The sequence below is a fragment of the Peromyscus eremicus genome, chromosome 18 (genome assembly GCF_949786415.1).
Source record: "Peromyscus eremicus chromosome 18, PerEre_H2_v1, whole genome shotgun sequence".
Taxonomy (NCBI): Eukaryota; Metazoa; Chordata; class Mammalia; order Rodentia; family Cricetidae; genus Peromyscus; species Peromyscus eremicus.
In genome coordinates this window covers 13,883,973-13,903,479 of record NC_081434.1, presented here as the reverse complement: position 1 = coordinate 13,903,479, position 19,507 = coordinate 13,883,973, and the positions used below count along the sequence as shown (strand labels likewise).

The following is a 19,507-nucleotide window of genomic DNA, read 5'->3' as shown; positions in this document are numbered from 1 at the left end:
AAAGAAAACTGATGTCATGGGGCAAAGACAAGTAATGGACAGACGTGTCCATCATGGAGAGACTCTGGAGCAGAAGCCGGTGTAGCTAACACATTATGAGTCTCAGTGTAGATGAGCTTGAGGGGCCTCCTGAGGGGGCCCAGGATTAAGGCAGCACCTACATTTCCCCAAAATTCACCTCCAGGGGCCATAGCAAGTACTCACTGTGAGTTCAGAGAAAAGTCCCTCTACGGGACTTCTTTGGAATAGGCATTGAAACTTTGGTTTTCCTCAACTAGGCTTTTCCCTCAAATTGCTTTCCTAATGCCTAAGCAGTTGGGGTTTTACTGGAGTGTATCTGACCAATGGGGAGGGAAGTACCCAAAGCTCTAGACCTTTCGGTGTGGAAATACCCAACTGAGCTTTACTCCTAGACCAAGACCTGTAGCACGAATCTTAAAAGTTCTTATTAATAAAAGCAAACCCAGGGCCTGGTATTGAGGTGAATACTGGGAGATCAGAAAGATAGAACAGGCCACAGCTGCCTCACCTTGCCAGTTCCTCAGCTGATCCCGTTTCCTCAGACTGGAAGCCTCTGAGTTCTCACCTAAATGGATCTCAGCTGAACTAGTGCTAAAAGCCTAAAAGCCTAACCAGCCTCTAGTTCCTCGTCCTCACGCTTTATATACCTTTCTGCTCCTGCCATCACTTCCTGGGATTAAAGGCTCTTGTTACATGCCTGGCTGTTTCCAGGGTGGCCTTGAACTCACAGAGATCCAGGCGGATCTCTGCCTCTGGAATGCTAGGATTAAAGGTGTGTATACCACCATTTTCTGGCCTCTATATCTAGTGGCTGTTCTGTTCTCTGACCTCCAGATAAGTATATTAGGGTATACAATATTTTGGGGAACACGATATCACCACAGAGACCTAATTATAGACTCACGGAACACCTCTCTCGTAGCTTGCATCCACTGGGCACCGGCCTAATAGCAGAAGACCACGGCTAAAATAACCACCATTCTCAGGCTTTATTCTTCAATTCCTACTTTAGGAAGAAGCAGTGTGGTAGGAAAGATAAACAGAAGCACACCCAGGGAAAGCTGAGCCTCTGACATAAGAGCAACACAGACACAAAAACAGTTCATGTCTTCATTAGACAAAGGTCAAGCATAAAGACTTATCTACCTCAGTTCCCAGCGGCCTGATACTTGGAGTCTGCCGTTCAGCAAAACTGCCAGGACATGTTACATGGAAAAAACCAGTCTAATGAGAAAAAAAAAAAGTAAAATAAGACTTAGAGATGGCTTGGCATGGTGGCAATCCTGGCAGTCCTAGCTACTTGGGGATTTTTGGCAGGAAGATGAAGAGTTTCAGGCCAGCTTGGATACTGGGACAATGTAGCAAGGTTCTGTGCTCTGCCTACCCACATCCATCCCCACATCCCAAACCAAACCAAACCCCAAACTATATAAAACCAAGACTATGTATTCAGACCTAGCTGTCCAGGAGAGATTCCGGAATTATTCTAACTGGACCACTGGAGCTGACACTGTCCATCTCCTCATATGCTAATGAGCAGAGGTAGGAATAGAGTCTTTAAGGTATGTTTTCTTTAAAGAGTGACTGCTTGGAGAAAGCTGCACACATCACTCTAAGAGACTGCCTTACATCTCATCTCTAACAAGCAGACTATTCCAGGAGGCGATTAATCATTCCAAAGCCCAGACTTGCCACACACACATATCTCGGAGACCCGTGGTAGTTGTGGTTCTCTCGTTCCTTCCACTCCCTTTTTCCGTCTCTGCACACCTGAGCTCAGGCACTCCTTGGAATATTTAGTCTAACTAGTGTCTGCTGGTACTAACCTAATCCTGCTAACTCCAGTCAGTGGGCTGGAGAGTTTAACTCAGAACAAGCCATCCATTAACGGTGTGTATGGGGCCATCCAGATGGCTCAGTGGCCCAGGGAGGGTGAGCCATTCTTTGAAGAGGATATGGCCACTGAAAAGGATTCCCGTGTCCCCAGAGCGTGGCCTCATACCCTTGCACATATGGTATGGTCAGCGCTAACTGAACTTGGGGCTTATAAAACAAGAGGTGGTGGGGTGGGGGCTCCGTGGATAAAGACAAGTGTGAGTGACAGCAGATGAGAGAAGACCTAGATGCTGCCTGTGTAAAACTGCACTCCCCTGATTACTCAGCTGAGGAGTAAAGGGAGCAAGGGGCTTGAGTTAGGGTTTAAAAACTGTCCTTGGGGTGGGGATTTAGCTCAGTGGTAGGGCGCTTGCCGAGCAAGCGCAAGGCCCTGGGTTCAGTCCTCAGCTCCAAAAAAAACCCCAAAAAAACAAAACAAAACAAAAAACAAAAAAACAAAAAAACTGTCCTCAACGGGCGGTGGTGGCGCATGCCTTTAATTCCAGCACTCGGGAGGCAGAGCCAGGTGCCAAAGCTACATGGAGAAACTCTGTCTTGAAAAACAAAACCCACTGTCCTCAATCAGGGCACCTGGCATCCTAGGCTAATGCCTGACTTTGCAAAGGTTGGGAAGCAAACTGCCTTGTCTTCGCTATTCTCCGTGTTGGCGTTCTTATTATGAAATGAGGGTCTGTCCATGTTTCTCTCTCTCTCTCTCTCTCTCTCTCTCTCTCTCTCTCTCTCTCTCTCTCACACACACACACACACACACACACACACACACACACACACACAAACACACACACACACACACTATGCTCCCTTGCAGAGCAAGCCTGATGACTTTCCTCCTCGACCACCAGGAAGAAGCAGCCGAACAAAGAACAGGATGACAAGGCTATCTTCATTTCATAGAGCGACAATAATAAATATAAGAGGAGCAGAAGCATTTTGCATTTCCACAGACTTAGTTGCCAGATACTACCAAAGACTAACTCACTGGCTGCTTCAACTGGAGTTGACATTATCAACACATTTGCTCCATCAAGAGATAGATGTTAAGCTATGTGTGGTGGTGCACGCCTTTAATCCCAGCACTCGGGAGGCAGAGGCAGGTGGATCTCTGTGAGTTCGAGGCCAGAATGGTCTACAGAGTGAGTTCCAGGAAGGGCGCCAAAGTTACATAGAGAAATCCTGTCTTGAAAAACAAACAAACAAACAAACAAACAAAAAACAGAGAGAGAGAGAGAGAGAGAGAGAGAGAGAGAGAGAGAGAGAGAGAGAGAGAGAGAAAGAGGTGCTAGTCACAGCCCTACTCTATGGATGGACAGCCTGAGCCACGGAGAGGCTAGGTTAACAGGGTCAGAAAGCTAGAGTGGCAGGGCTAGGGTTTGACACTGTGCTCTAGGAGGATACTGCTTCTCAAATGTAGCATGGTGTATTAGCTTCCAATTGCTGCTATAACAAATGAGCACCTCAAGTGGCTTAGAACAAAACAAATGGAGTCTCTTACAGTTCTATAAGCCAAAAAAAAAAAAAAAAATCCTAAAATCAATGTGTCAGTGGGGCCATGTTCCTACATTTCTAGGGCCTACAGAGAAGAATCTGTTTGTCCTTTCCAGCTTCTAAACCGCCCTCCATCCTTCAACTTCAAAGCCAGCATCTTGCTGACTCTTTCGTTGCTGCATTTCTTTGACCATCCCAAGGGATAAGTTAACTAATTCATTTACTAATTTAAATTTCGGTTAAAAAAAATCATAGAATTTACCATTTGACCTCTTTGGGATGTATACTTTTCATAGTGTTTGGCATATTCACACTCCTTGGGGGCAAGTGTGTATCACTTTTGTCATCTTGGGGATCTGAACAATTCCTCCCCACCAGTATCTACCATTTCATTTTTAAACAGATGTTGTCTAATTTTATTTTGTGTGTATGAGTGTTTTACCTGCACGTATGTGCACCACAAAGACCAGACCGGGACATCAGATCCCCTGGACCTGGAGTTACAGGCAGTTGTGTGTTAGGGAATAGAATATTTGTTTAACTATGTAAAGGCATGTTGCATTTGTTTGTGTTGCAGAATAACTGTTTAACTATGTAAAGATGTGTTGCTGTTTTACCTTGTTTGCCTAAGGCACCTGATTGGTCTAATAAAAAGCTGAATGGCCAATAGCTAGGCAGAGGAGGGATAGGTGGGGCTGGTGGGCAGAAAGGAAAGGGGAGCCTGACAGTAAGCCAGGGGCCAGCCTGCCATGGAGGAAGCAGGAAAGCAGCATGGACAGCATGTAGATAAGGTACACCAGCCTCTGGACAGCACATAGAGTAATAGAAATGGGTTAATTTAAGTTTAAAAAAAAAGTTTGCTAGAAACAAGCCTAAGCTAAGGCTGAGCATTCATAATTAGTAATAAGTCTCAGTGTCATGATTTGGGGGCTGGCGGTCCAAGAAAGCCTGCTACAGTTGTGAGCTGCCACATGGGTACTGGGAACGGAACCTGGATCCTCTGCAAGGGCAGTAAGTAGTTTTAACAGCTGACCCATCGCCCCAGCTCTCTGCTATCTGCGATTTCTATTTCCTGTTCTTATAAACTGTATTTCAGTTATTATTACTATTAATATAGAATCTCATGTAGCCCAGGTTGGCCTCAAATTTGCTAAGCAGCTAACAATGTCTTTGAACTTGTGATTCCTTTGCCTCAATCTCCTGAGTTCTAGGGTTACAGGCTTGTATCACCATGCTTGGCTTATGGTGCCGGAATCAACTCCAGCACTTCAAACACACAGGCAAGCAATCTACCAACTGAATTACACCCCCAGATCCTACTTTGTTTTTTGTTTGTTTGTTTGTTTTTTGTGACAAATGAGACAGAGTTTTGCTACATAGTAGCGTCTGCTTCAGTTCTTGCTTTGGCTTCCCCCAGGGATGGACTGAGATGGGAAGTGGACACTAAATAATCCCTTTCCTCCCCCATGTTGCTTCTTGGTTACACTGTTGACATAGCAACAGAAAAAAAAACCTTTCTGTTTGCAGAAGTTACCTTTGGTTTCAGCGTTATTCAAGGAACCACAGCAGATGACACATTGTGGGGACTTTCCCCTGATATTTCCCATCTTGGACATTTATCATTTTATGTTTGTTTTAATTAAAACTAAGAATTTAGCCGGGTGGTGGTGGCGCACGCCTTTAATCCCAGCACTTAGGAGGCAGAGCCAGGCCGATCTGTGAGTTTAAGGCCAGCCAAGAGCGAGTTCCAGGACAGCCAAGGCTGTTACACAAAGAAATCCTGTCTGGAAAAACAAAATAAACAAACAAAAACAAACAAACAAACAAAAGCCTAAGAATTTAAAACTACTTTCTCTTAATTTTTGTAAATGAGGTAAGTCTTGGGGTCTAATTCCATTCTTTTATAAGCTGACACCCATTTTTCCTAGCAACATTCATTGAAGAAACCACCTTGTGTCCCGTCTATTCTTGGCAGCCTTCTTGAGGCTTCCTGTGACCACATGGGAGAGAGTTTACTTCTGGGCTTTGTTCCAGTTCTCAGACTGACTTGTCTCCTTATGCCAGCGCAACCTTGGTTTGATCACTTAACTTTGTAATATGTTTCAAAATAAAGAAACATGAAGTTCTTTGAGTTTGGGCATTTAAGGAATCTAACTATTCTAGTCCATAGAGGTTCCATGTAATGTTACTCTTTTGGTAAAAACTGTCATTGATTTAAAATTTTATTTTTTATTTTTTTATTTTCATTTTTTTGAGACAGGGTCTCTGTGTAGTTTTTTTTTTGCCTGTCCTGGATCTCGTTCTGTAGACCAGGCTGGCCTCAAACTCACAGAGTTCTGTTTGGCTCTGCCTCCCAAGTGCTGGGATTAAAGGCATGCGTCACCACCACCCAGCGAAGTTTTACAGTTTTTAAATGCCATTGTTATTCTGTGTGTGCATGATGTGTGAGTGTGTGTGTGTGTGTGTGTGTGTGTGTGTGTGTGGAGAGAGATCTTCTGCCACAGAGAACAGCATATGGAGTTAGTTCTCTCCTTCCACATTTACATTGTTTGCAGGACTCAAAACACAGGTTACCGTGTGTGTAAAGCAAGCACTTTTATCTGCTGAGCCCCTCAAAAAATGTAAATAAGGTATCTTTTAGTTGTATTAATTTTTCTTATCCATGAGCATAAGTTTCATCATCCTTAAATATATGTAATTATTTATAATAATAAAAATATATTATTAAATATATATATACATACACACACACATATATATAACATTTGAGTGTGTATGCATAGGTCAGAGGACAACCTGAAGGACTTGTTCCTCTCCTTCCCCTATCTGGGTCCCCAGGATGAAGCTCAGGTCATCAGGCTTGGTGGCAAGCTCCTTGACCCACTGAGTCATCTTACTTACTGGCTTGGGTTAATTTCCTTCTGATCTGTTGAGTGTCGTCTGATCCAAGTGCTAGATTTCCAATGCTTTATCTGAACCAATTGAGATAATCACGTGGGTGTTTCCTCTTCATTATTAACCTGATGTGCTACACTGGCAGATTTTCATACATTAACTCAACTTTGCATTCCAAGAATAAATTCCATTTGCTCGTGGTGGTGAATATTCCTCTTAATGTACCGTTGAATTTTGTTTGCCGATAGTTTTAAGAGGTGGGTTTTTTTTTTTGTTTTTTTTTTTGCATCACTATTCATCAGGAATAGGGATGCATCGTTTTCTTGCAGTATCTCTTCCTTGTTTGCCGTCAGGCTGATGACGTTAAGAGACTGAGTTTAGAAGAGTTGCTGCCTCTTGGTTTTCAGATAGAACCTTGAGAAAACTCTGTGTTAAACTTTTCTTAAAGGATCTGATAGAAGTCTTTTGTGAAGCCATCTGATCTTGGGCTTGGGGGAGGTGATTACTGATTCAGTCTTCTCACTATTGACGTTTACCTTTTCTGCTTCTTCATAATGCCATCTTGGTCTGTTGTCTGTTCCTAGGAATCTTCAGACTTTTTTGTTTACCTTATTTATTGTTATAGAATTTAGAGACTTCGTTTTTAATTTGGGTGTGTTTGTGCACATGAGGGTGGTGCCCATGGAATGGAGACCAGAGGCGTCAGATTCCCTGAAGCTGGAGTTACACGTGGTTGTGGGCCACCCAATGTGGGTACTGGAATTGAACTTGGGTCCTCTGGAAGGGCAGTACTTACTCTTAACCACTGACCCATCTCTCCAACCACTCCGTCTATTTCTTTATCACTGGTTGTCATTATGCTTTTAGTCGTTCGTATTTTCTCCTTTTTTTCTTGACCTGGGGGCTTTATCCTCAAAGACTGGTCCTTCTGTCGTTTCCTTTCACTTTAGGTTTGTTTTTTAACTAGTTTCTAGAAAGGTTGTTAGCTTGATTTTGTACCCTCTGGTTTTAAAGTATCCATTTGACAGTCTCGTATTTCCTTAGTACTACAATTGTTGCAGTTCACAAATTTTATTACATTCTTTCCATTTTCATTTGTCCGCAGTATTTCCCAATATTTTGTTACCTCTTTCACTCTAGTATTTTTAAATATGTTGCTTAATTTCTACACATTTATGTATTTCCAAGCTTGTGTTTTTGAGACAGGGTCTCACTATGTAAACCATGCTGGCCTAGAACTCTCAAGAGACCTGCATACGATTTCCGGTGCCGGGATTGAGGGTGTGTGTTACCCCGTGAAACAACCCCCAAGCCCAGCTAATTCCCCTTCTTTGTGGATTTGCCTCTAGTTTATCCCACTGTAATTGGTAAAGATACTTTGTACTGTTTCAACCTGGTGCCCTTGTCAAGACTTGTTTTGTGGCCTAAGGTGGTTCCTCACTGGGAAAACATTCAAGTGTATTCTGCTCTTGGTGGGGTGGAGATTCAGCGTGTCTGTTAGGTTCCACTAGTCCATGGTGGTACCACCTCCCTTCTTGAGCTCCCATTTCATTGAAAGTGAATGGGAGATCTACTACTGTGCTGTTGCCTGTGTCTACCTGCAATTCTGTGGACATTTTCTTCATGTGTGTAGGAGCTCTCATGCCTCCTGCATGTTCATGATGTCCTTTCTCTGGGGAGTTCACACACAGACACACGTTTAGATTCTATTTTGTCTAGGAGTCATTTTTCTCTTTGGTTACTATATGGAATGTCTTTCTCCATCTTTTCACTTTCAGCTCATGTGTGTCCTTAGATAAATCAAGCATCTCATTGGAAAACATGATTTAGAACTTAAAAAAACTATTAAGTCAACATATGTTGATTATAGAGTTTACATGTAAGGCAAGAATTGGTAGGGGAATACTGCCATTTAGTTGTTTCTGTAGTCTTAAAAACATTGTTTTTACATTTAGTGTGTGTGTGTGTGTGTGTGTGTGTGTGTGTGTGTGTGTGAACATGGAGGTCAGAAGACAACCTGAGGGACTCTGTTCTCTCCTTCTACCATGTGGTTGGTTGAGGGTGCAGTCCGCCATGGTGGGAAAGGCATGGCAGCGGAGCTTGGATAAGCTGGTCCCGTTGCATCTACCTCAGGACACAGGGAGATGGATGCCGAGTGTGTCACAGCTTCTCCAGCTAAAGCACAGAACATGTGCGACAGTAACTCTGCCTGGGAGAACCTGAGGATGCTTTTTACAGAAGTGTCATCGAGATGATTTCTATAATAAGAGAGGAAGAAGAGTTCCAGGCTAGTGAGCAGTGTACACAATGGGAGCATAAACACCTGAGGAAAGACGAGACTCACTAGTGAACGGCACATGTCTGTCTTAGCTAATAATACCTGTGCAATGGGCACGTGAGCTTCCTTAAAATTCTGTGTTCCAGAATTGCACAACATTATATTGAGAATGTTGGCATATAACAAGGTGTTCAAATGTAAAATTCCAAGTCAAGTACATACACTGCACACACTGTATGCACATACAACCCTGAAACAGTATGACATTTTACTACTGCCTTTTTTTTTTTTTTTTTTTTTTTTGGTTTTTCGAGACAGGGTTTCTTTGTGTAGCTTTGCGCCTTTCCTGGAACTCACTTTGGAGACCAGGCTGGCCTTGAACTCACAGAGATCCGCCTGGCTCTGCCTCCCGAGTGCTGGGATTAAAGGCATGTGCCACCATCGCCAGGCCCAGTATGACATTTTAAAAAGAATCATTCAGGGTTTTTTTTTTTTGTTGTTGTTGTTTTTGTTTTTTCCCTAATCAGGGTCTTTCTGGCTGTTCTGGCACTCACTTTGTAGATCAGGCTAGCCCAGAACTTAAGAGATCCACATGCCTCTGCCTCCAGAATGTTAAAATTAAAGGTGTGCACCACCACCTTTGATGGCCAATGTTCTAAAACATTTCAAAGAATGTATCAGGGGCTGAGAGACCGCTCTGGGGTTAAGAGCATTTGCTGTTGTTCCAGAGGACCCAGGTTCAGTTCCCAGCAGTCACAGAGGGCGTCTCATCATGCCTGCACCTCTAGCTCCAGAGGCTCAGACGCCCGCTTCTGTCCTCTGCACTTGGGTGCACAGAAGCACACACAGATACACAGTAAAAGACAAAACAAATCTTTTTAATTTATTATTATTTATTTATTTTGGTTTTTCGAGACAGGATTTCCCTGTGTAGCTTTGCGCCTTTCCTGGAACTCACTTGGTAGCCCAGGCTGGCCTCAAACTCACAGAGATCTGCCTGCCTCTGCCTCCTGAGTGCCGGGATTAAAGGCATGCACCACCACCGCCCGGCAAAACAAATCTTTTTAAAAGAAGTGTTCACATTTATAAAATTTTAGAGAGCAACTACGACAAACAAAAGAGAATGGACATTTGTGTTGGCAGGAGAACAAGCCCAGACGCCCTGCCTTGCCAGTCTGTCACTCCTCCTACCGTAAGTTCCTGACTCACTAGTTTCACAGTCGTTAACACTGTTTCACACAATTGAGAAATGCTGGAATCATCCAGGTAGCCAAACTGGTATTTCTTATTCACCGCCCCCTCTACCCCAGGACTCTACTCCCAAGTCACTCAAATGAACTTAACAAGTACTTATGGAATTATTCTGTATTTTTAAAAATACTCAGGACCACATGGAGTTAAGGCAACAGATACTCTGTAAGCAGATGGAATCACTAAGCTGCACACTGTGTTTTTGTTTCTATGGCACACTGTAATTCCTCTGGGATGTGGCTGCCAGGAGAGTTCATTCTCATTGTGGTGACATTGGAACAGTGGATAACCCATAGGAGGACAGATGACCAGCCCTAGGGTCTTCGTGGCTAGAAGGCAGTAGCTGTTCACATTGCAGGCACACGACAACATTCCAGACATCCCATTCCACACGACTTTTCACTTAGTAGACTGAAGGTGACTGGGGTGGGGTTGTGCTGTGGAATAATCCTTGTACACAGTGTGGGGGTATATGTTACTATATACTTGGTTTAATAAACAAGCTGACTGGCCAATAGCTGAACAGGATAAAGTTAGGCAGGATAGCCAAACTGAGAATGATGGGATGAAGAAAGGCAGAGTAAGAACACACAAAATGAGATAGAGATAAAAGCCATGAGCTTCAGCACAGCACATAGATTAATAGAAATGAGTTAAGTTGTTAGAGCTAGTTAGTAACAAGCCTGAGCTATTGGCCGAGCATTTATAGTCTTAAGTCTCCGTGTTGGTTATTTGGTGGACAGGAAAACTCCACCTACAGGGTTGCCATTTCTATAGCCAGTACCCTACATATATAACAGAGTTGTCAAAAAAGACTCAAATGTGGAGTAGGCCACATACAAGAAGAGCACAGGGCTGTCTGACCTGCCTGGTCTAGAAAGGGGCCTTGACAACAGTGTTTGAAAATTTGGACACTACTCTCATGTGCAGAGCTTTAAAGTTCAGTTCCCGAACTGCACCACAGACATCAGTACTTTTTCTACATTTTCAGGCGCTTCCAAGGTATACCCAATATTAAAAGCCAATGCTTTCGAATGGCTGAGTTGATGATTTCAGGAGTAAGGGTGTCAACAGTTTCATTTTCTTTCCAGTCCAATCAAGTTTTAAATCAATAACCTGTGACGGTAGACACTACTAGAGATAGTAAGCGGCATTCACTCTGGTAGCAGTTGATTCAGGGAGTTCTTCCTTGATTTCATCAAGAATGGAAGTGGGAAGGGGAAGAAAGGATAGGAAATCAGACAAGAAATATTTTAGGACATATTTAATAAAATAACCTGCTCCTTCAAAACCTTTTTTGTACAAGGTAAGACACAGTGAAGAACACAGTCACAAACAGAATCCACTTAGGCTGAGGCTACAAAGAAAAGGAATGCATGACTTAGAAGGTTCCTGATGGGAAATCACAGCATTTCCAGGCACTTACAAAATTAAGTTCAAAGTTCAAATGAAAGTAAATTTAAAAAATAATTACACTATTTTTCCAGTGACTCATTAACTGTTCCACATGGCAGTGTGGCACCCAGATTCTTACGTGTATTTCAAAGACATGAACGCATAAAGTGTAAACTTCCTTTCAGTGCTGGCCATCTAAACCAGGGTACTGTGTATCTGAGGTGAGTGTTACCACCAAGATATACCTTCATCCAGAAGGTGAAATTCTAAGTGATTTCTTTTTGTAAAAAATAATTTTCTTGCCGGGCGGTGGTGGCACACGCCTTTAATCCCAGCACTCGGGAGGCAGAGGCAGGCGGATCTTTGTGAGTTTGAGGCCAGCCTGGGCTACTAAGTGAGTTCCAGAAAAGGTGCAAAGCCACACAGAGAAACTCTGTCTCGGAAAAAAAAAATTTTTTTTTCTTTACATTTTCTAATGTGATTGAAAGAGAAATTTGTCCAAACAATGACATTATTAGTTGGGAGAAAGGAAGAAAAATGTGGAGTACCAATGCCTGCATTTTTCACAGTTGTGACTAGAAAGAGAATGGGGAAAGTTCCAGTTAGTGTACTTCTTTGGGCTTCCATGTGTACTGGGTTAAGTCATTAAAGCAGATATAACTTTGGGGCAACTGTCATAGTGGTATGTTTCTATACAAGTGGAAACCATTTTCAATTGTCAACACACTTGGTTTTTAGAAGCCGAACAAAACAACATTTTATGGAGACCATGTAGACTCTCAGCTCAGCACACAACCACAGAGGAAATAACAGCTCCATCGATCACGAAACTTCATGCAGCAGAAGAAAAATGTGCATAACTTTTATGCACTTTCACCTTTCACCACAAAGACGTCAGGCTATGAAAGGAGCTGAAAGGGCATGATGGAATCCCACCACAATGGAGCACGGGAGGAGCCGGCGTCCCCAGGATTGGTGAAATTATTCACTAGGGAAAACAATCTTCACATGGCAAATTCAGCTGGACTCACCAGTATCACCCAGTTGGGAAGGAAAGAAAGGTCACTCTCTGGGCCAAAAGCCCGAAGCGGCTGTTGGGAGCAAGAGGGCGACCAAGACCGAGGAGAAGAGGTTCACGGCATTGTTGTCCAGGATGGGCTTCCCTGCTATGTGTTTAGTCTCCGGGGCCGGGCTGCTGACCACCAGTCCGGTGCTTTCATCCAGACCTGAGATGGAAGGAGAATGGTGTGGGAGACACAAGCGACCGTTAGGAAGAGCAAACAAGCACTTTTCTCCAGAGGAGACAATTTGTGCAAGAGTCTCAGTGCTTTGTACAATGATGTGGGGGATGACTGACACGTGTTATATATTTAATTGATTCTAAAAGACCTTCCTGCACAGGGGGACTTTACAGCACCTCAGCAGTGGTCTCTCATATCTCTGGAGTTCCTTTAGGAATGGAAGGCCTGGCTTCCCAGTGGTCTCTCTAAGTCAAACCTGGGGGTCCAACGTCTGGGGTCACACCTGGCCTCAGAACGGGACATCAGGGACCAGTGTGGTATGGCTGCAAAGAGGGCTGTTGGGACTCACATCTATGCTTCTTCTGTAAGGGAAGACTGGATGTGACAGCATGTAGACGAGCTGGGGTGGGGGAGGCGATCAAACCCGAGAGCTGTGCTCTCATGAACAGGGTTGACAACCTTATAAAAAGAGGCTGCAGGGAGCAGCTGGGCCCTCTGCTCACAGGAGGACACAGCGACAAGGTGCTAACTTGGACACAGTGAGCCACCACTGGATCCTGCATCTACTGAGGGCTTGATCATAGTTTCTGCTCGTAATAAACCACCTACTCCCAACATTTTCAAAAACAGCACAAACAGAATAAAATACAGGCACACTAAAACTCACACTTATATATTTTCTCTTTAAGATTGTGTGTGCTTGTGCATGGGTCTGTCTGTACAAGCACACGTGTGGGTGCACGTGGAGGCCACAAGAGGAAGTCAGGTCCCTTGGAGTTGGAGTCAGAGCTATGGACAGCTGGATGTGGGTGCTGGGATCTGGACTTTGGTCCCCATGATTGATTGAGCAGCAAACAGTCTTAAGTGCTGAGTCAACTCTCCAGTTGCCACATATCATGAGTAAAAACTTAACTGTGACAGCTAAGGGAAGTCCCAGGTACTAGGAATGCTGAGGCAGGAAGGAAGCTTTAAGTGCAGGAGTTTAAGGCCAACCTGGGCAATATAACAAGAGCTTGTTTTAGAAACGAATCAACCGAGAGACAAAAGCCTCAGGGGTGAGGACAGAATGTCATGGTGGGGATAACCACCCCAGGAAAGCAGGCCACTCACGTAGCCAGACGAGTATAATTATCGAATGCACTTGGCAAAAACAAATGGAAGCAGGGGCATTAAAATGATCTGATCCAGGGCTGGAGAGATGGCTCAGAGGTTAAGAGCACTGGCTACTCTACCAGAGGTCCTGAGTTCAATTCCCAGCAACCACATGGTGGCTCACAACCATCTGTAACGAGATCTGGTGTTCTCTTCTGGCCGGCAGGCGTACAAAATAAATAAATAAATCTTTAAAAAAAAAAAAAAAAAAAAGATCTGATCCAAGTGTCCCATTTTTCTAGGACTGACTTGGTGCCAGCTTAAAATCAAAGTTTGTTTCTTGCACTATACTCACTGTTCCTTAGGATTTAGAAATCTCTCTGAATTAGTTTAACACAAAAGAATAAGAAAACCAAAATTAAAGAGATTTCCCCTGTCACTTCTGGCATTTGGGTTGGTTTCATCGGTACATTTTTTTTTTCAAGTTTTTAAAGTGCTCATATTTCTTCCCTATTTCTTCAAACAAAAGTTACAATAAGATGTTGTCTTACAGCTGGCAGTGGTGGTGCACGCCTTTAATCCCAGCACTCGGGAGGCAGAGACAGGTGGATCTCTGTGAGTTTGAGGCCAGCCTGGTCTACAGAGTGAGTTCCAGGACAGGCTCCAAAGCTACAGAGACCCTGTCTCGAAAAAACAAAAGAAAAAAAAAAAAAGATGCTCTTACCAGAAAACTGCATTGTTGCCCCTAAGTATGAGTCCACAACTGAGCCTAGTAACCCAGCCAGACCTCCAAATGCAATTATGGGCCACTGGGGAGCAGAGATGTCTAAATCATTCACAAACAGCAACTGTGTGAGGAAGTAGGCCAGGCCCACACAGGTCCCACCAAGGAGACTGGAGGCGAGCCCCACCACGGTGACGCCTCCGTTGGTTCCTGAAGGAGAAACACACCAAATCATCTGGTTAGGACTCAGCAAGTGAGGGATACCAAGGTGAGCAAAACAAAACAAAACCCCACACGGGTACATGCCTAATTAAAATGAATTCAAAGAAAAGAGCGCTCTCTCTCTTCAAAAAAAAAAAAAAAAAAAAAAACCAACACAAAAAACAAACAACTAATACATAGGGGCTGGAGATGCAGCTTGTGGTAGAGAGAACTTGCTAAGCACGCATGAGATCCCAGGTTCAATCTCCAGAACCCACCTCTGCCCCCAAGAAACAAAAATCAAAATGCTGCTATGTGAAAGTTGCACACTTATGGGACACTGCCATGGGAATACATACATACACTGTTGAATATTTAGATCATAGGACCCACAGCTACCTCAAATACTTGTCATTCCTTATGGTGAAAGCATTAAACATCCCATTTTTCTAGCTCTTACAAAGGATAACCTAGCCTAAGTTGTCTCTAGTCACCTGCTCTAGACTACAACACCAGAATCTCGCTTTTGTCTACTGAGCTCCCACGGTCGATCTTTCCTCGTCTCTCTCCTCTCTCTAGCCGCTGGCAACCAGTCTATCCCCAACTTCTGGGCAGTCAGCTATTTTCCCAGGTTATACACAAGCGCAACCATGCTGTACTTGGGAGAAAGTCCTCTAGGCTGGGGAGGTAGATCAGCAGCGGGAAAGTGGCTGAGCATGACGGCTAGTTTAATTGTCAGCTTAACAAAAGTTAGAGTCACCTGGGGAGTGCCTCAGGGAAGGACTGTCTAGATCAGGCTGGCCCGTGGGCGTGCCTGGTGGGGATTACCTTGGTTACAGTAAATGAGGCAGGAAGACCTGCATGATGCCCTGGGCAGGGATCCTGGACTGTACAAGAGTAGACAGGGAAAGCCAGCGGAACACCAAAGGCATGCGTTAACGGACAGCTCTCGGTTCTGGACTGTGGCTGTGACGTGACCACCTGCTTCAGGTTCTCTGCTGCCCTGACTTCCCTGTAACGATGGGATGTAACTTGGAAGCGTGAGCCAAATAAACACTTTTCTCTTATGGTTCTTTTTTTTTTTTTTTTTTTTTTTTCCCCGAGACAGGGATTCTCTGTGTAGCTTTGCGCCTTTCCTAGATCTCACTCTGTAGCCCAGGCTGGCCTCGAGCTCACACAGATCTGCCTAGCTCTGCCTCCTGAGTACTGGGATTAAAGGTGTATGCCACCACCGCCTAGCCTCTCTTATGGTTCTTTAGTCAGAGTATTTTATCACAGCAACGGGAAGGGAAACTGAGACATGAACATATGCAAAATTTTGATCTCTAGGATCACAGGAATAAAATCAAAAGATAATTCTATTTGCATATAACCTATTAACAGCCTCCTTTCCACATACTTTGGATTACTCATAATTACTACATCAGGCATGGTGGCCCATGCCTTTAATCCCAGCACTTGGTGGCAGAGGCTGGAGGATCTCTGAGTTCGAGGCCAGCTACACAGATCAACCCTGTCCTCCCAACTCCAGTTACTACTACACTAAATAGTTACTGTAAACAGTTATACAACATTGTTTAGTGAGTAATCATAAGGAAAAAGGACTGGAAGGGTTGCTCTTTTTAAGATTTTTTTTTTTCTGTTTATGAGTGCTCTGCCTACATGCACGTCAGCATATCATTTTGTGTTTGATGGCTAAGGAGGCCATCATATCCCCTGGAACTGCAGGGATTGTCAATCGCCATGTGGGTACTGGGAATCAAACCTGGATCCTCCGGGAAACACCCAGTGCGCTTAACTACTCAGATATTTCTCCAGCAACGCTCCGTTTTATAAAATTTTATTTTTTGTTTATGAGTGTTTTGTTTGCATGTATGTCTGTGCATGGTGTGTGCATGCCTGGTGCCGTGAGGTCAGAAGAGGGTCTGAGGCACCTCTGGAACTGGAGGTATAGTTGTGGGCCGCCATGATGGTGCTGGGAACTGAACTGAGTCCTCTGTAAGAACAAGCACTCTTAACTGCTGAGTTATCTCTCAAGCCCGCCCCCACCATGAAACTGTTTTCTTTAGATATATATAATCCAATGTTGATTGAACCCATAGATTTGTAGGGCAAACTCTATGTTAAAAACATAATTGAGCTGGGCGGTGGTGGCGCATGCCTTTGATCCCAGCACTCGGGAAGCAGAGGCAGACAGATCTCTGTGAGTTCAAGGCCAACCTGGTCTACAGAGTGAGTTCTAGGATAGCCAATGCCACACAGAGACCCTGTCTCAAATACATATGGCCCTCAATACTTGAGGGTCCTCCTTTCCTTTTCCATTGCTCTGTGCTCATTCACATTCTCTACAGATATAATCACCAACTTACAATTAAGAAGACCAAATATAAACTGTAAAAGGCTCTAAAGGAAAACATTAACTCAAGAGGTTTGGCTCTTAGTTTGTACTAAGCAAACTCAAATCAAGACTCACAGCTGGGGCTGGGGAGATGGCCCTGTCCGAAAGGTGATGGCCATGTCAGCCCAAGAGCCTGGGTTCAGTTCCCAGAACCCAAGGAAAAAGTCGGGTGTGGTACCATGTGCTTGCAAGCCCAGCACTGATGAGGCAGGTTCGTCCTTCTGGCCTGCTGTCCTGCCAGCAAAGCCTACTTGGAGAGCACTAGACCAAGGAGAGACACCTGTAGTGGGGCAGCCATTCCAGCTTTGATCTGGAAGTTCCAACCCCCAATGAGGCTTCAGTAACTGTCACGCCTACAAGGTGGGGGCCAAGAGAGAGGACCCTGAAGACCCGAGTTCCGGATGCGCGGACTCTCTTGGTTCCTGGACCCTGGATGCTGGAGCTAGACCGAGCAGAGTTCTCCAGAGAACACCGCCGGACTGTGACACACCTTTCCCAGACTCTGTAACCTATCCCTTTACTTGTAAGTTACCCCACAAAATAAGCCTCCCTTTTTAACTATGTGGAGTGGCCTTAATAATTTCACCAATAAGACACTGTCTAAAAAAAAGAGTGGATGGCTTCCTGAGAAATACACCCAAGCCTGACCTTTGGCTTCCAAATGTGCGCATATGCAACACAGACACACACACACAGACACACAGACACACACACACACACACACATACACACACACAAAACTCACCAACTGGAACTTTCTCCAGGTTGTTATCAGCCGAGGTGAGCTTTTTGCTCAGAACTGGGCCAACCTCAGAAGCCCAGGTATCTCCAGCAGAGCAGGCCAGCGCAGCCAGGAGAGACAAACACATCCAGGAAGCAGTGGGCTGCTTGAAGAAATCTATGGGCATTTCCCCGGGGCCATTCTCTATCATGTACAGCAGGGGCCAGCTCCGTGGGCACGGCTCCATTACAGAATACCTGAACCCAGTTCCTTTGGCCTCCTGGAGACAGGCAAGCAGATGGAGGAATGGAAAGAAAAAGGAAAAAAATAATCATTTATAGAAACATATATTTTTAAGTTTCAGAAAAGTATAGTAGCTTAAAAAAATAAAAGTGGCAAGGTATCTTTGTCCATATTCTATACTGTTATTAATAAATGCAGAATGAATAACATCAGACTCACACGAAAATCCTGCAGTTACTTGTTGTTGTGGCACAAGAAATAATGAATTGAATTAGGCTACAGAAGCCGTCCTCAGATAAGATTCATTGTCCTTCCAGCCTGACGGCTTCTGATCAAAAGCTCCTGTTAGGATGAAGCAGTGTCAGAATAATTCATCTCACCTTCCTTATATTCCGAATCTAGACGCTTCTTCACCTCTCCTTTCCATTTGGTGAGTTTTGAAGATGAGAGGAAAAACATCAGCAGAGAGGTAAAAAAGCTGAAATTTGCAATGGTTAAGATAAATCCAACCACTAGCCCTAGAAGAAAACACACGTAAGCACAGAATTAGACTTAAATCCAGAAACTGATATTTTGAGAGAAAAAAAAAAAAGAATCTTTTTCATTTTATTTATTTATTTATAAATAAATAAATAAATTTAGGTTTTTCAAGACAGGGTTTCTCTATGTAGCTTTGCGCTTTGTAGACCAGGCTGGCCTCGAACTCACAGAGATCCACCTGGCTCTGCCTCCTGATTGCTGGGATTAAAGGCGTGCGCCACCCACTGCCCAGCTCATTTATTTTCAAATTAAAATCTGACATACATTTCTAGCACATCTTCATGATTCCAACTCAGTTACTACCAAGCAGCAAACTGAAGCCATTTTAACTGATAGTTTTCAACCATATTTTGATCTCAGACAACGATATAAGATCATTTTAAGGCAGACTTTCTATCTACCTCAATTTGAAGATGAGAATGACTTAATTATTCGGCCATAAACATTATACAGCAGTCAGAACAGAAGGTAAATCTGGAGATTTTTCAAACTGCCCTGTACCGCTCTCGGGAGAGCAGATTATCATTTTACAAGTCTCTAACTTTTGCATTTCCCTCCCTTACATCCTGGATTTTCTTTTAAAATGAAAAGTCAAAGGAAGATACACTTCTCAAAATCTTGCAAGAACTTTTATGACTGTGATTTTGGAGTTTTAACACTGTTCTCTGGTGTCAGGCAGCCTTCAGTTTTCAAATGGTGACTGATTTTTAAGGAAGCATTCACAACACATGCCTGTACTCTTAACTGTCCAGAAGACTGAGGCAGGAGGATGTCCAGAGCCCTAAGAGTTTGAGACTAGTCTGTGCCACGTAGGATCTCATGTATACAAACAAGCAAACATGTTTGGAGAGGATGCCCGCACCTGAAGGAGCTTGATGTTTCAGGATGCTCTCTCTGTCTGGGGTTACATATTCCGGCTGGCCCATGTGCCATATGGGTGAAGTGTGTCCTCAGTGCATCCCATCTGGAAGCGTCTGATGGCCCTCTCTCCTCACCAGGGATACCGACTGTGGTTGTGCAAGGGAGGGTGTCACACTTGCTGAGTGAGCTCTGCCCCAAGGAGGGCACCTCCTTCTGACCTGTCGATTTATATTGTTTCTCAGAGTTTGTGCTCATCAGAACAGCT

General features: G+C 44.0%; 1 protein-coding gene across 1 annotated transcript in view; it reads right to left on the bottom strand.

The window, feature by feature from the left end:
* Nucleotides 1-11,075: 11,075 nt before the first annotated feature.
* Tmem19 (transmembrane protein 19) overlaps nt 11,076-19,507 on the bottom strand; it is a 22,125-nt gene continuing 13,693 nt past the window's right edge. The window contains 5 exon segments of the mRNA XM_059245612.1: nt 11,076-12,447; nt 14,279-14,488; nt 17,623-17,818; nt 17,820-17,878; nt 18,222-18,359. Coding sequence (XP_059101595.1) covers nt 12,284-12,447; nt 14,279-14,488; nt 17,623-17,818; nt 17,820-17,878; nt 18,222-18,359 — 767 coding nt within the window. The 3' untranslated portion in view covers nt 11,076-12,283.